This window comes from Carcharodon carcharias, chromosome 1, assembly GCF_017639515.1.
Source record: "Carcharodon carcharias isolate sCarCar2 chromosome 1, sCarCar2.pri, whole genome shotgun sequence".
Lineage (NCBI taxonomy): Eukaryota > Metazoa > Chordata > Chondrichthyes > Lamniformes > Lamnidae > Carcharodon > Carcharodon carcharias.
The window spans coordinates 255,484,249-255,499,007 of NC_054467.1; the positions used below are offsets into that span (position 1 = coordinate 255,484,249).

The window sequence follows — 14,759 nt, forward strand, 5'->3', positions numbered from 1 at the left end:
TTAATTTTGAATGAAGGGACTGTGTTCGCAGAAATCGTGTTCAGAAACCGTTTTAAAAATTTGCACCATTTTTCTTAAACCACATCACTGCCTCTGTACAGATTGGGAAAGGCATGTGAACTGCTGGGGGTGTCTGGCGTTGGAACTGAATCCATGCGGTGGCGTGCAGACTGTTCCACCGCAGAAGGGCACAATGCATAGGCAACTTCAGTACTTGCTTACCCTTCTTGCCAGCATCTCATGGGAAAGTAAGTTGTGAGGCCCTCCCTCGAGACTCTTGGGCTGGACCAGTGGAGAAGGGGTAAGAGAAAAGGCTGATGCTCCTCTCTTGGCCTTGCATTCTTTTTCTCTTGAGCTTATTTTGTTGTAATGTGGATAGTGGAAACCTTGTGTTGAGTAAAATCATAACAATTAAGAGCTTCTGCGAACACCATATGTTACTGCATTATACATGTTATCCTGCTGCAAATGCCAAAATGTTTCGTTGCTGTTGTAGCACTGACTTTTTGTATCCGAGGAAGCAATAACCCGTTGATGTTAAGGAACTTTGCCACTTGCTGTTGCCTAATCTCTTCAATTTCCTCAGCTCATCAGCTGAAAGAGTTGCCTCTAGTTGGTTAACATGTCACATTTTCTAACCAATGTCTGATCCATCACCTGAGTACTTCACGTGTGGACAATGATTGCCTTGAGACTTTTGTTCCGTGGTGGGAAGAATTGCATCCTTTTCCAATTCGTTTTAGGCTTGTAGCAAATTACAGCACTGAATGGTGGCATTTTGTCCATGGTGTCTGTGTTGGCTTGTCGCAGTCCAAAACTGATTCCCCTGCTTTCCTTGCCAATATTCATCCCTAAAAGAGATTATGTGGTCATTATCTTATTGCTGTTCGTCGGAGCTTTCTGTGTGAAAATTGGCTTTTGTTCCCATATTACAAAAGTGACTACACATCAGAAAATAAAATACTCAATTGTCTGGGAATTGTTTTGGAACACCTTGAGGTCATGAAAGTGCAAGTATTTTCTCAATTTCTCATATCACTCTATCTTTCCCTGATGCGAATATTCTTCCAATTTTGCTTTAAAAAGCTTGGTGGCCCCTGCCTCACATTCTCCCTGTGGCAAAACATTCCATGTGCCAACAGTTCTCTACAAAAATAACTTTCTCCCCTAAACCCTCTCCTCCGATTCCTAATGGCCCTGTGTCACTGAATTCTGAACTAAAAGAAAATGACTTTTTTGTCAAAACCATTTATCATCATGAAAACATCAATTAAATTTCTTAAGCCTTATCTGATGCAGTGGAAAATAGTCCTCATTGTACTTCCCCCCTCCTCCCCCCAAAAAAAAATTATTTATGATCAAGGTATAGAACTACAAATTAGCTAATTTCAGTCAGAGACTTAGTTTAGATTAATGGATTAGAAAAATGGTGGGGCAGCAGTGGGACATATTTAAATTTCATGGATTTATACATGATTAAATCGTTCTAACTAAAATATGGTAGAGGTTCTTTGAATGAATTGAGAGGATAGACCAAACTTAGATTAAAGAGGCATATTTATTGGTCTTTTAAAAATCTTTCTTGAGATGTAGGTGTCACTGGCAAAGGTTCCCCCCTTGTGGTTTAATATGAGTGTGTGGATTTTTAGGCCAATTCTGGGGCCATTAAGAGTCAACCATATTGGACTGTAATCATATATAGACCAGACTGGATGAGGACGGTAAGTTTCTTTGCCGAAATTAGTGAACCAGTTGGGTTTTTTGACCATCTAATAGCTTCATGATGTCAGCTTTTTGCATCTATATTTTTTTAACTGAATTAAAATTTTCCAATTGATTTGAACGTGCAATCTGACTCACATTTCAGTATAGGAGCATAAGAAATTGGAGCAGATGTAGAACATTTGATCCCTTGAATCTGCTCTGCCATTCAGTATGATCATGGCTGATCTTCTACCTCAACTCCACTTTCCTGCCTGCTCCCCATATCCCTCGATTCCCTGAGAGATCAAAAATCTCTCAATTTCAGTCTTGAATATACTCAACGATGGAGCACCACAACCTCCTGGCCTGGAGAATTCTAAAGACTCACAACCCTCTGGGTGAAAAAATTTCTCTTATGAAAATACATGTGAATGTATGAGTTAGGAGCAGGAGTGGGCCACTCGCCCCCTTGAACCTACTCCGCCATTCAAAAAGATCACAGCTGATCTGATTGTAACCTCCACTCCACATACCTGCCTCTCTCCGATAACCTTTTACTACCTTGCTAACCAAGAATCTATCTAGCTCTATCTTAAAAATATTCAAAGACTTTGCTTCCACTGCCTTTTGAGGAAGAGACTCACAACCCTCTGAGAGAAAAAATTTCTCCTCATCTCTGTCTTAAATGAGCGACCCCCTTATTTTTAAACAGTGACCCCTAGTTTCAGATTCTCCCACAAGAGGAAACATTCTCTCTGCATCCACTCTTTCAAGACCCCTTAGGATCTTAAAGGTTTCAATCGAGTCACCTCTTACTCTTCTGGCATTGGTGAGACCGCACCTCAAAAACCATGTTCAGGTTTGGTCTCCTTATTTAAGGAAGGATGTAAATGTATTAGAGGCAGTTCAGAGGAGGTTTACTAGATTGATACCTGGAATGAGTGGTTTGTCTTATGAGGAAAGGTTGGACAGACTGGGCTTGTTTCCACTGGAGTTTGGAAGAGCGAAGGGTGATTTGATTGAAGTGTACAAGATCCTGAACAGCCTTGACGAGGTGCATGTCGAAAGGATGTTTCATCTTGTGGGTGATTCCAGAACTAAAAAATTTAATATTAGGGGCCGCCCTTTTATGACAGAGATAAGGAGAATTTTTTTCTCTGAGTGTTGTATGACTTTGGAATTCCCTGCTCAAGGCAGTGGAGGTGGGTCATTGAATATTTTTAAGGCAGAGGTAGATGGATTCTTGTTAGGCAAGAGAATCAAAGGTTATTGGGGGTTAGATGGGAATGTGGAAATCAAAACACAAGATGATCAGCTATGATCTTATTGAATGGCAGAGCAGGCACAAGGGGCCAAATGGTCTACTCCTGTTCCTTTTCCTTATGTTCTAAACTAACGGATACAAGCCTAGCCTGTCCGACCTTTCCTCATAAGACAACCTACCCATTCCTGGCATTAACCTAGTAAACCTTCCTTGAACTGTTTCTAACGCATTTACATCCTTCTTTAAATAAGGAGACCCATACTGCACATAGTACACCAATGTGTTCTCACCAATGTTCTGTATAACTGAAGCATAATCTCCCTACTTTTGTAATCAAAACCCCTTGCAATAATATTAGCTTTCCTAATTACTTGCTGTGCCTGCATGTAGCCTTTTGAGATTGATGCACGAGGGCAGCCACATTTACCCACAATAATGTATAAACTCCACTTGCCAGATCTTTGCTCTTCTATGTCATTTTGTAGCCTCTTTGCGTCCTCTTTGTGACTTACTTTCCTACCTGTCTTTGTTTCGTCAGCAAATTTAGCAACCGTATCTTCAGTCCCTTCATCCAAGTCATTTATGTAAATTGTGAAAAGTTGAGGTCCCAGCACTGATCCCTGTGGCACACCACTCATTATACCCCGCCAAGCAGAAAAAGATCCATTTATGGCTACCCTTTGTTTCCTGTTAGCTAGTCAATCTTCTATCCATGTTGATATGTTACCTCCTACGCTGTGAATTTTTATTTTCTGCTATAACCTTTGATGTGGCACCTTATCAAATGCCTTCTAGAAATCTAAGTGCAGTGCATCCACTGGTTCCCCTTTATCCACAGCACATGTGATTCCTTCAAATAACTCCAATAAATTGATTAAACATGATTTCCTTTCCACAGAACCATGTTGACTCTGCCTGACTACCCTGAATTTTTCCAAGTGCCCTATAACATCTTTAGCAATAGCTTCATCTCAGCCCTAAATGATCTGCCACCCTTATCCTGAGGCTGTACCCCCGTTTCTTGACTTCCTGCCGGGGAAACAACCTCTCTGTCTACGCTTTCAATACCTTTCAGATTCTTGTTTGTTTCGACAGGACCAATTCTCATTCTTCTAAACTCCAGACAGTATTCACCCAGTTTACTCAGCTTCTCATCATTGGACAGCTCTCGTCCTAGGAACCAATGTAGTGAACCTTCCCTTGCTGCCTCCAAGGCGAGCATATCCTTCCTTAGACTAAAACTGCACATAGTACCCCACAGTGATCTCGCCAAAGCCCTATACAATTGTAACAAGACTTTCTAATGATTTACCTTCTGAGTTTCTTGGTGTACCAGCTTGCTGACCTTTAATGTTCCTTGTACACATACACCCAAGTGTGAACATCAACAATTTAAAAGTTTTGCACTTTAAAAAAGAAATTGTTTGCCCATTCTTACTACCAGTGTGAAAAACCTCATACTTCCCCAAACTATACTCTTATAACTGCCACCTTGTTGCCCAATCGCTTAACATATCTACATCTCTTTGCACCTTGTTGTGAATTCTCAGTTTCCATTGCCGCCTAACTGTAATTTGAAGGGAGCGCTGCATCGTTGCAGGTACTATCCTTCAGATGAGATGTATAACTGAGACCTCACCTGCCTGTTCAGTTAATGTTGAAGATCATTTCAAAGAAGAGCTGAACATTCTGTTGGTGCCCTGATCAACATTCCTCCCTCATCCAGCACCATAGATTAATTGGATGTTCAGCTCTTATTACTGTAAGTAGTGTCTTGCTGCACATGCAATTGCTGCTGTGCTTGCCACCACAACAGTCCTCAAGTTCCAGGTAACTCATGTATGAAGTGCTTTGAAACTCCTGAGTCTTGATGAGGTTTCTGAGGCTCGACGTTACTCTATGCATTGAGTTGTCCTCCCCTGCCCTCAAGACATTGAATTATTCCCTGAGTAGACTAACTTGAGCAATTACAAGTACACGGACAAACTATTAAAATGCCACAACGGGTTCTTCTGAATTGCACTGTTTTAGGAACACTGTTATGAAAATCACTGAAACATTTTTCCTCAAAAGAAAATAGTTACATAAGTTACTGATAAAGAAATTGAAATATTGCCAAGGCCACAGTTATGAGTTTAGTTTCCAGGCAGCTTTGACTGTCCAATCCTAAATTGTTACAGTACCACAGTAACCTATGTTTTTATTTGAAGAGGAAAAGAACAATGATTTATACAGCTCCTGGAAAAATAAGTGGGTCTTGCTGTTCAGAAATACTAACTAGAAGCATTTCTATATTTCTGCAGTCTCAATAATGGTTTTCACTGTATTGAGATGGAGTATATGCAATAGACCAGTTCATGTAAGTTCTGGGTCACAGTCAGGTCGACCACAGTTGTGTTCCGCAAACCTGGAGTTTTAAAGTATCGGTTTTCTTATTCAGAGCTATTTTCAGTCGCTGAATCTAGGCTGATGCTCACAATGCACCACTGATGGAGTGATACACTTTTGGACATGCCGCCTTTTAGTTAAATCGGGGCCCCGCCTATCCTTACATCCCTATTGGATTCAACAGCTATCATTGCACCATTTGAATAAGAAGCAGGGGAGTAACTACTGTGTCCTGGCCAATACTTAGCTTTTAATCAACATTACTGAAATTGATTGTCTGGTGTCTGGTTGTTGCATCATTACTGTTTGTTGGAGCTTGCTGTGTGCAAATTAGCTGCTATGTTTCAGACATTGCAACAGTTGACTACAGTTCGGAAGTACTTAATTGGCTGTAACGCTTTGGAATGTTCTGAGATCATGAAATACAAATGCCGGGCTTTCATAGCAGTCAAATCTTGGACCTTCTGGTGTGTATGGTTAAATAGGTTGAGGACGGTATCTGCCTATTAGATCAACCAAATAAACACAGTACAATGGAGCAGTTAAGTCTTTAATTGTGGCATCTGTTTTTCTGTATTTATTTATCCTGCCTGGAGCTATGGGGCTACTGCGGACTCATACTGAAGTTACGCTGGACTACGCAGGTATTTCTTTGGTGAATGCCTCGGACCCATGCAAACTAATCGGTAAACTTTTTAGAATTTTGCAGGCCTGCCCTGCCCTGCTCGTTTTGATTTGTGATTTGTAGCCATCTTCTTCACCTTTTGCATTTTTTCACAAGTTAGCTGGGTTTCAGATGCCAGCTCGGCAAAGCGAAGGGAAATGAGTCGAAGGGGTACGGGAACTGGCTGGTTGGTGTTACTTTGCTTGCTCCCAGTGTAAACGGTGACACAAGCTGGCTGGGCAGAATGGATTGTTTCCATGTTGTAACTCTCATGTATCACAAACGGAGGACGCTCAAAACAAGTCTGGGAAGCCTTCCCCTTGGAGGATGTGATAGAGTAGTGGTTATATGGCCAGAATAGTAATACTGAAGCCTGTACTAATAATCCAGGGAACATGAATTCAGCTTAGAAAAATCCGTTATCAGGAGGAGTGTCCATGAAGCTGTCTGATTGCCATAAAATCTCAACTAGTTCACTCATACTTCAGGGATGGAAAGCTGCCGGCCTTATCTGGTGTGTCTTCTATGTTACTCCAGACCCAGACCAAAACTGTTGACTGTTAACTGCCCTCTGAAGTGATCGGGCACACACTCAGTTCAGGCCCATGAGGAATGGGCAATAAATTCTAGTCTTATTTACAACACCCACATCTCAACGGTGAATTGACCAAAATGCACTAATGCTCTTTATGTTCATAAACATTTCAAAGCTAGAGACCATAACTGGAGCAGAATAAGAGAGGATCAATTTAAAATACTTCCCAGTTCTATGCCACCTTATACATTATGAGCTGATCCGTGACAGTCAAATATTAGGAGGTTGTAGGTGGGTGGTCCCTTTCTGACAGACTGTCCCACCTCTTTAATCCCACCTGAAAGGGTGAGGCAATTGGTTGATGAGGGAAGACACCCTGCTTTCCTATTGACCACATCAGCCCAATGTGCTACAGAGTCACTTGATGAGAGAGTTGTCTTGTGATGAAAGACTGAGTAATTTGGGTCTATATTCTCAGGCATTCAGAAGCATGAGAGATGATCCTATTGAAACATATAAGATGCTGAAGTGTAGGGTAGACACTGAGAGGTTGCTCCCCCTGCCTGGAGAATCTAGCACAGCCTCAGGATAATTGGACGATCATTTAGGACTGAGATGAAAAATTTCTTCACTCGGGATTGTGGATCTTTGGAATTCTCTATCCATGACTGTTGTGAATGCTCCATCGTTGAGTTTATTCAAGATTGGGTTAGACAGATTTTTGGTCTCAGGGAATCAAGGGATATGAGAAGTGGGCTTGAAAATTGAGTTGAAGCCGAAGATCAGCTTGATCGTATTGAATGGTGGAGCTGCATGATATACTCCTGCTGTTTCTTATGTTCTTATGTCGCTTCTCTTTGAGACAATTACCTGCTTTATATTTTTCAGCATATTCTGTTTTCAGTTCGTAATTAGATTTCTGCTGGCACTAAAGCAAAGTACTGTCAGTGGCTGAAATAAAGACAGAAAATGCGGAAATACTCAGTAGGTCAGGGCATCAACCTTAAATGTTAACTTGTAATTCTCCCTTCACAGATGCTGCCTGACCTGCTGAGTATTTCCAACATTTGCTGTTTTTATTTCAGTTTTCCAGTGGTGTTACTCACAATGCAGCAGGCATTATAGTGGTACGGATTGCGCCACTGCTACTGTGCCCCATCGGTCACAGCCTGTTGCTGAAGCACTACTGGAACTTGCTTAGGGAATTTCCCTTAAAATTGATGGCAATCCGTCATGTATTTCCAGAACTTGCTGCCTTCTCTCAGCAGAATCTTCTTTACCCAGAGGGTGGGTAGAATGTAGAACTTGCTATCACATGGAGTGAACGAAGTGAATAGCATAGATGCATTTAAGGGGAAGCTAGATAACACTTGAGGGAGAACAGGCTAGACGTTTATGCTGGTAGGGTGATCTGAGAGAAGGCTTGTCTGGAGCACAAACACTGGCAAGAACAAGTTGGGCTGAATGGCCTAGTGCTGTGATATATGTCTACTCAATGTGACCTGCATTTGTGTTGTGCGTTCCTTGAGTGCTCACTGGTTTGGCTCACAAGACAGATATTTGTCAAGTCAGATGGAAACTCAGTGGAACAGGAAATTTTATAGTAGGAAACTCAAAATGAGACAGGACACAGCCATCTCCTTAGGAGCATGCCATTTCGGAGAGCATCTGTTGCCCAGTATTTACCCCCCCCTCTAAATCTGTTGCTGTTTGTGCGAGCTCGGAGGTCAATGCCCCGATGTTAATAAGAGCCTTAATCAATAAAGTACTTAACACTGGAGATTGTGGGGTGGGGTGGGGGGATGCTGCAAGAGAGGATTTAACTCAGATTAATTTCCAATATTGACCTAAAGGACCAACAGTCAGGACCTTGTAAATGTGCTGAAAGGCTTTCGTTACTTGATAGATATAATTTGAGATAAGGAGCTTTGGATAAAAAGGTGGTGGGGGTGGGGGGGGGGGGGGTGGCGGGTTTCTGCTGTGTTAACAGATGGAGGGATAATAATGTTTCATGGCAGTAATTGCTGACGTCTTCAAATGAAAGAGGAAACAGACTGTAATGATATTAAAGCCCAGGCTTTGTTGGAGCTGATTGTGGACGTGTGGAGAGGAGGGGGCTTTGCAGAAACTTGGATTAGCAGTAATGAGCATAATCCTTCGGATTGATGCTTAAACTCATCATATCATGAAGGCTGACATGCTTTTAAGTATCTCCAAGCGATTTACCAGCCGTGGAATATAATTTGATGTGAACATTTGTTTTTGTTTTTTCCCCTAATCTCCATTTGGATATGTAATGCTGTTATGCAAAGAAAATATTTGTTTTTTTTTTAAAATTTCACTTTGGCTTAAAGACTAAGTTTCTGTGACTGATTAAGTTCTAAATTTGTTTTTTTTTGCAGGGAAATAAGTTTCAGTTGGGGAAGATTAGAAGCAAGGCTCCAGTTTAGTTTAGATTGTGAACAAATTATTCCATGGTCTTTCCCCATTATCTGCCCACCTCACAAAATAAAAGGCAATCACTTAAAAAAAAACCCCTTCACTTCTGAAAGCTTTTTTTTTACTGTCTCTGAACTGGAATATAGAAACAGAAACTAGACCAGGAGAATAAGCTGGGGGTGGGGGGGGCGGGGGGTGCGGGGTGGGTGGGGGGGGGGGGTGGGGGTGGGGGGGGGGTGGGGGTGGGGGGGGCGTGGTTGGTGTGGCAGTGGTGGTGGGGGTGCGTGAAGAAGAGAAGGCTGGAAGGCTGTGATTTTGAACTCTGCATCGGCATGTGGGTTACAAATCTAGTATTGAGGGAGCGCTGCACAGTTCGAGCTGCAGTCTACGGATGAGGGATTGAACAGAGGGACCTTTCTCATAGGCAAACGCAAACCTCTTAACCACGATTTGAAAAAAATAACTGGGCTGTTCTCTCACTCTCTTGGTCAACATTCCTCCCTCAGCTCACACCATCAAAAATAGATTAACTAATGACTTAATCTCATTGCTGTTTTGGGGATGTTGCTGATGTAGAATGACAATTTCGTCCAACAACAACAATGTAGCGCCTGTAACGTGCTGAAACATTCCAAGTCACTTCACAGGAACGTTAGAGTCATAGAGGTCTACACCACAGAAAAAGGCCCTTTGGCCCATCGAGTCTGCGCCGATTAAACAAGTACCTAACTATTCTAATCCCATTTTCCAGAACTAGGCCAAGGCCTTATATGCCATGGCATCGCAAGCGCTGGCAAACAGAATTTGACACCAAGTCACATAAGGGGATATAGGGCAGGATGTAGGTTTTAAAGAGCATCTTAAAAGAGAGGAGAGAGCGGTTGAGGTTTAGGGAGAGAATTCCAGAGCCTAAAGACCTAGGCAGCTGAAGTCATGGGCCATCATTAGTGGCACAATAAAAATTGAGAAGTGCTAGAGGCCAGAATTGGAGGAAGAATATGCTGGCCTTGGAGGTGGAACAGTGAAGGTTCACGAGATTAATTCCTGGGATGAGAGGGTTGTTCTATGATGAGAAGCTGAGTAAATTATGTCTATGTGCTTTGGAGTTTAGAAGAATGAAAGGCGACCTCAGCGAATCATACAAAATTCCGAAGGGGCTTGATTGGCTAGATGCTGAGAGACTGTTTGTATTGGCTGAGGAACCTAAACGTGGTGACACACTCCCAGGATAAGGGGCTGATCAGTTAGGACTGAGATAAGGCGAAATTACTTCATTTAAAGGTTTATGGAATTCTGTACCCCAGAGGTTTGTGGATGCTCCGTCATTGAATGCATTTAAAGCTGGGATAGAAAGATTTTTAATTGCGCAAGGAATTAAGGGATATGGGGAGCGGATGGGAAAGTGGATTTAAAGCCTGAGATCAGCCATGATCCTATTGAATGGCGGAGCAGGCTTGACGGGCCATATGGTCTACTCCTGTTGTTTCTTGTGTTCTTGTGAATGCAGAGGTGAAGGTTATAGAGATCGGGAGTGGGAGGTCATGGAGGGATTTGAAAAGCGAGGCTAAGAATTTTAAAATTGAGCCATTGAACCTTGGTCAGAGAGCAATGTAACAGGTGAACGTACTTGTAAGAGTTATGGTACTTGAAGAGTTATGGTTATTGAAAGTGATTCACTATTTTGAATGCTTTGTTTCAACTTTATTGTCTGGCACAATGCAGTCTAAGTATTTGCTTTATTTCTTTGATAAATGTGGATATTTTCTATTACCGATGCATTCTTTTCAACAGACGAGTAATTTTTGGATGCACTCTTGATTTGTTTCCCTGCAACCAAGTTCTTTTCTCAAGTGGTGTCTGGCCCCATGGCACCATTTGAAGTAAAGCAGAGGCATCTCCTGGTCAACATCCTCCTTTGGCCAATAGCATCAACAGCAAATTCGTGGATCGTTCATCCCATGGCTCTTTGACCCTCTCGTGCACGTTTGGCTGTTGCTTTTCCCAGATACTAGTTCTGGTATCCCAGATACCAGCATTTCTGGACGTAAAAAAAAAAATTGTGTCAGTCAAAGTGACCACAAAGCTGTTGAATTTTGTTAAAAACCCAACTGGTTCACAAATGACCTTTGAGGAAGGAAACCTGTGGCCTTTACTTGGTCTGGCCCTTTCTGTGTGTCTTCTGTCCCATACCACAGTGGTTGACTCTTAACTGCCCTCTGTGGTTGCCTCGCAAGCCACTGTCTTCTATCAAAGGCAGAAGCAGGTCCACTACCTCCTTTTCGAGGGAACTCGGCTGGGCAATAAAAGTCTGTGAAACTGAAGAGGAGTCAAAGTCCTTTGGGATTTAGGTGACAAAATTGACACGGTGAAATTAAAAAAAACCTAACTGACCAATGTTTCTCTTTGTTTGATTTCCAATTCCCTTTTTCTCCTCCCCACCCCACTCTCTCTCATTCTCTCTTGTACTCTTTCTATCACACTTCCACCAACCCCCCCCCTCCCCCCCCCCCCCCACTTCTTCCCACTAGGCATTATCCTGCATTGAAGACTATGGAGCACATGGAACACACATTCTTGCCTCGGGTGAATCCCTATCGCTTCTGCACAATAATGGTGGAAGATATCCCCAGATTACGAGAGGAGATAAAGGAAGTTTCCATGTCTGATTTGAAGGACTTCCTGGAGAGCATCCGAAAGCATTCCGACAAAATCGGAGAGACCGCCATGAAACAGGTGAGTTTGCCACATCACACAGACACCACTGTGCATTCACGACAGGAGTTAAAAGGATGCGATTAGTCATTGAAAAGGGTCCAGTGCACGTCCTGCAGACTAACACCAGGATCTAAAAGGGTTATGTTATGAAGACAGGTTGCATAGACTTGGCTTGTATTCACTTGAGTTTAGCTTTTTGAAAGGCGATCTAATTGAGGTGTTTAAAATGATAAAGGGGTTAGTTAGAGAATATACGGTAAATCTAATTCCTCCGTTAGGGAAATCCACAACAAAGGGGTATTATTTCACATTTAGAACTAGGCCATTAAAAAGTGAAATCAAGAATCACTTTTTCAGTAAAGGGTAGTGGAATTTTAGAATCCTCTCCTCAAAGACTGCAGAGGATGCCGGAGGACAGTTGGAGCTTTTAAGGCTGGGATCAATAGACTTTTGTGTAGTTAAGGGTATTAAGAACTATGGATCGAAGGTGGCCAAATAAAGTTGAGGCACAGATCAGCCATGATTTAACTGAATGGTAGAACAGTCTCAAAGGAACTGAATGGCATCCTTGTTCCCATGCTTAACACTGAAACCATTGGGACAAGTTTCATCTCGTATGGAGCCAGGATTCTTTTGTTCTTTTTTGGTCATTTAATCTGCAAGCTTGTTATATTATCAGAATTGGGCCCACTAAGGATGAAGCAGACAAATGTGGGACTTATTTGATTAACCCAACATCTATTTCCACTGGACCAAGAGTAGTGGAAATTTGGAATTCTCTCCATCCAAAACACCTGTTCAGGCTGAGAGTCAGTTGAAAATTTCAGAACTGAAATTGATAGATTTTTTAGTTTATGGTTTATAGAACTAAGGTTGGTTGATGGAGTTAAGATAGAGAGCGGCCATGATCTACTTGAATGGTGGAACAGACTTGAGAGGCTGAATGGCCTCTTTCTGTTCCTGTTTTCGTAATGATACAGCATGTTTTATGTAGCAAGATGTAACCAAGAAGTTTACATGGAGGTGGAGAGGAGAATTGGATATTGAGCAGGCGTTCAGGAGGGTATGATCTTTCTCTAAGCAAAAAAGGGCTGGAGGTATGGCAGTAAATGTTTGGGAAGAGAATTCCAGAATGCATGGACATTCCATCATTGGTGCAATGCAATGAATGGCGATCTGGAGTCTGAACAATAGTAGACCCATTGTCTGAATGTAGAAATTAAGTGGGTTGCTGTCTCTCACATTTGAGAATTGACCTCATGTTGTCGTCTATATTATCTGTTTTAAGTTAATAAAATTCGCAAAAATATCATTGTACCTCACGGTGCATGGTATGTAGGAAATTCACAATCCTTACAGATAATTACAGATTATCTCTCGTTTGTCCCTGTAAAATTTAATCAACGGTGCAGACAGGGTTAGAGTCCAATTGTAGCAGGGGGCTTGAGTTGGGTGGGAGAGGTGATTGGAAGCTCCACAGATGCACATTTTGGGCAGCACTTAATCTCACCAGAGTAAGAAGTGACTTGATTGAAACATATAAGGTCGTGAGGGGACTTGACAGTGTGGATGTGGAAAGGATGTTTCCTCTTGTGGAAGAATCTAGAACTCGGGGTCACTGTGTCAAAATAAGAGGCTGCCCATTTAGGACAGAGATGAATTTTTTTTTTCTGAGGGTTATGAGGCTTTACAATTCTCTTCCTCAAAAGTTGGTTGAGGCAGAGCCCTTGAATATCCTTAAGGCAGAGGTAGATAGATTCTTGAAAGGTTATTGGAAGTAGGCAGGAATGTGAAGTTGAGGTTCAAATTCGATCAGCCATAATTGTATTGAATGGAGGAGGAGGCTTGAGGGGCTGAGTGGCCTACTCCTCCTAATTCATATGTTCATATGTACCAGGTATGCAGACCTTGATCATTGTCTAATCTTATAAAGGGGAACCTGTAGATGTGGTGCACGTATTTCCAAAAGGCGTTCCATAAGGTGCAACATCAAAGGTTACGTCACAAAATAAGAGTTCATTGTGTAGGGGGAAATTATTAGTATAGATAGAGGATTGATAAAGAGTCTACAGAGGGATATAGATAGATTAAGTGATTGGGCAAAAATTTGGCAGATGGGAGAAAAGCACAGAATATTATTTAAGTGGAGAGAGACTGCAGAATCCTACGGTACAGAGGAATCTGGGTGTCCTGGTACATGAATCACAAAATGTTAGTATGGAGGTACAGCAAGTGATTAGGAAGGCAAATGGAATGTTGTCACTTACTGCAAGGGGAATGAAATATACAAGTAGGGAAGTGTTGCTACAACTATTAATAGCCTTGGTGAGACCATATCTGGAGTACTGTGTACAGCTTTGGCCTCCTTACTTAAGAAGGGGTAAAATTGCATTAGGAGCAGTTCAGAGAAGGTTCACTTGACTGATTCCTGGGATGAGGTGGTGCAGGCAGGGGTAATCTTAGCAGAAAAGATTGGGCCTGTATCAATTGGAGTTTAGAAGAATGAGAGGTGAATTTCTTGAAGCATATAAGATCCTAAGGGAACTTGACAGGCTGGATACTGGGAGGATGTTTCCACTTATTGGCAAGACCAGAGCCAGACATAGTTTAAAAATAAGATAAATCCCGTTTGGGATGGATGGACTTGAGAATTTTTTTCTCTTAGAGGGTCATTTGCCTATTTGCTTCCTCAAAGAGCAATGGTGGCAGGGTCATTTAATATATTTAAGGCCGAGTTAGGTTCTTGGTTGACAATGGAGAGAAGTTTTACAGGAGGCAGACAAGAAAGTAGAGTTGAGGCTACATTCAAATCAGCCATGATCTTATCAAATGACGGAGCAGGTTTGAGGGGCCGATTGGCCTGCTTCTCCTCATTCATATGTACGTGTGCTCATTTACTGTAGCTTTATTAGAGTAGAAGCTGCTACGAGTAAACCTCCGGAGAGATGAGAAGTCTCATCCCCAATCACCTGTAATCCTCAGAAGAATCGTGAATCCTACCATAAAACGCAGGCTCCAAATGAGAGATGCCAACTGTACTGTGATGGGAA

The 14,759-nt window shown here is 42.1% G+C and overlaps 1 protein-coding gene across 4 annotated transcripts in view; it reads left to right on the forward strand.

The window, feature by feature from the left end:
* LOC121277089 (exocyst complex component 6B) overlaps window positions 1-14,759 on the forward strand; it is a 632,802-nt gene that overhangs the window by 138,349 nt on the left and 479,694 nt on the right. For all 4 annotated transcript variants that reach the window (XM_041186104.1, XM_041186075.1, XM_041186085.1 and 1 more), the window contains exon 6: window positions 11,523-11,727. In XM_041186104.1, the coding sequence (XP_041042038.1) occupies window positions 11,523-11,727 (205 nt within the window). The remainder of the gene's footprint in view (window positions 1-11,522; window positions 11,728-14,759) is intronic.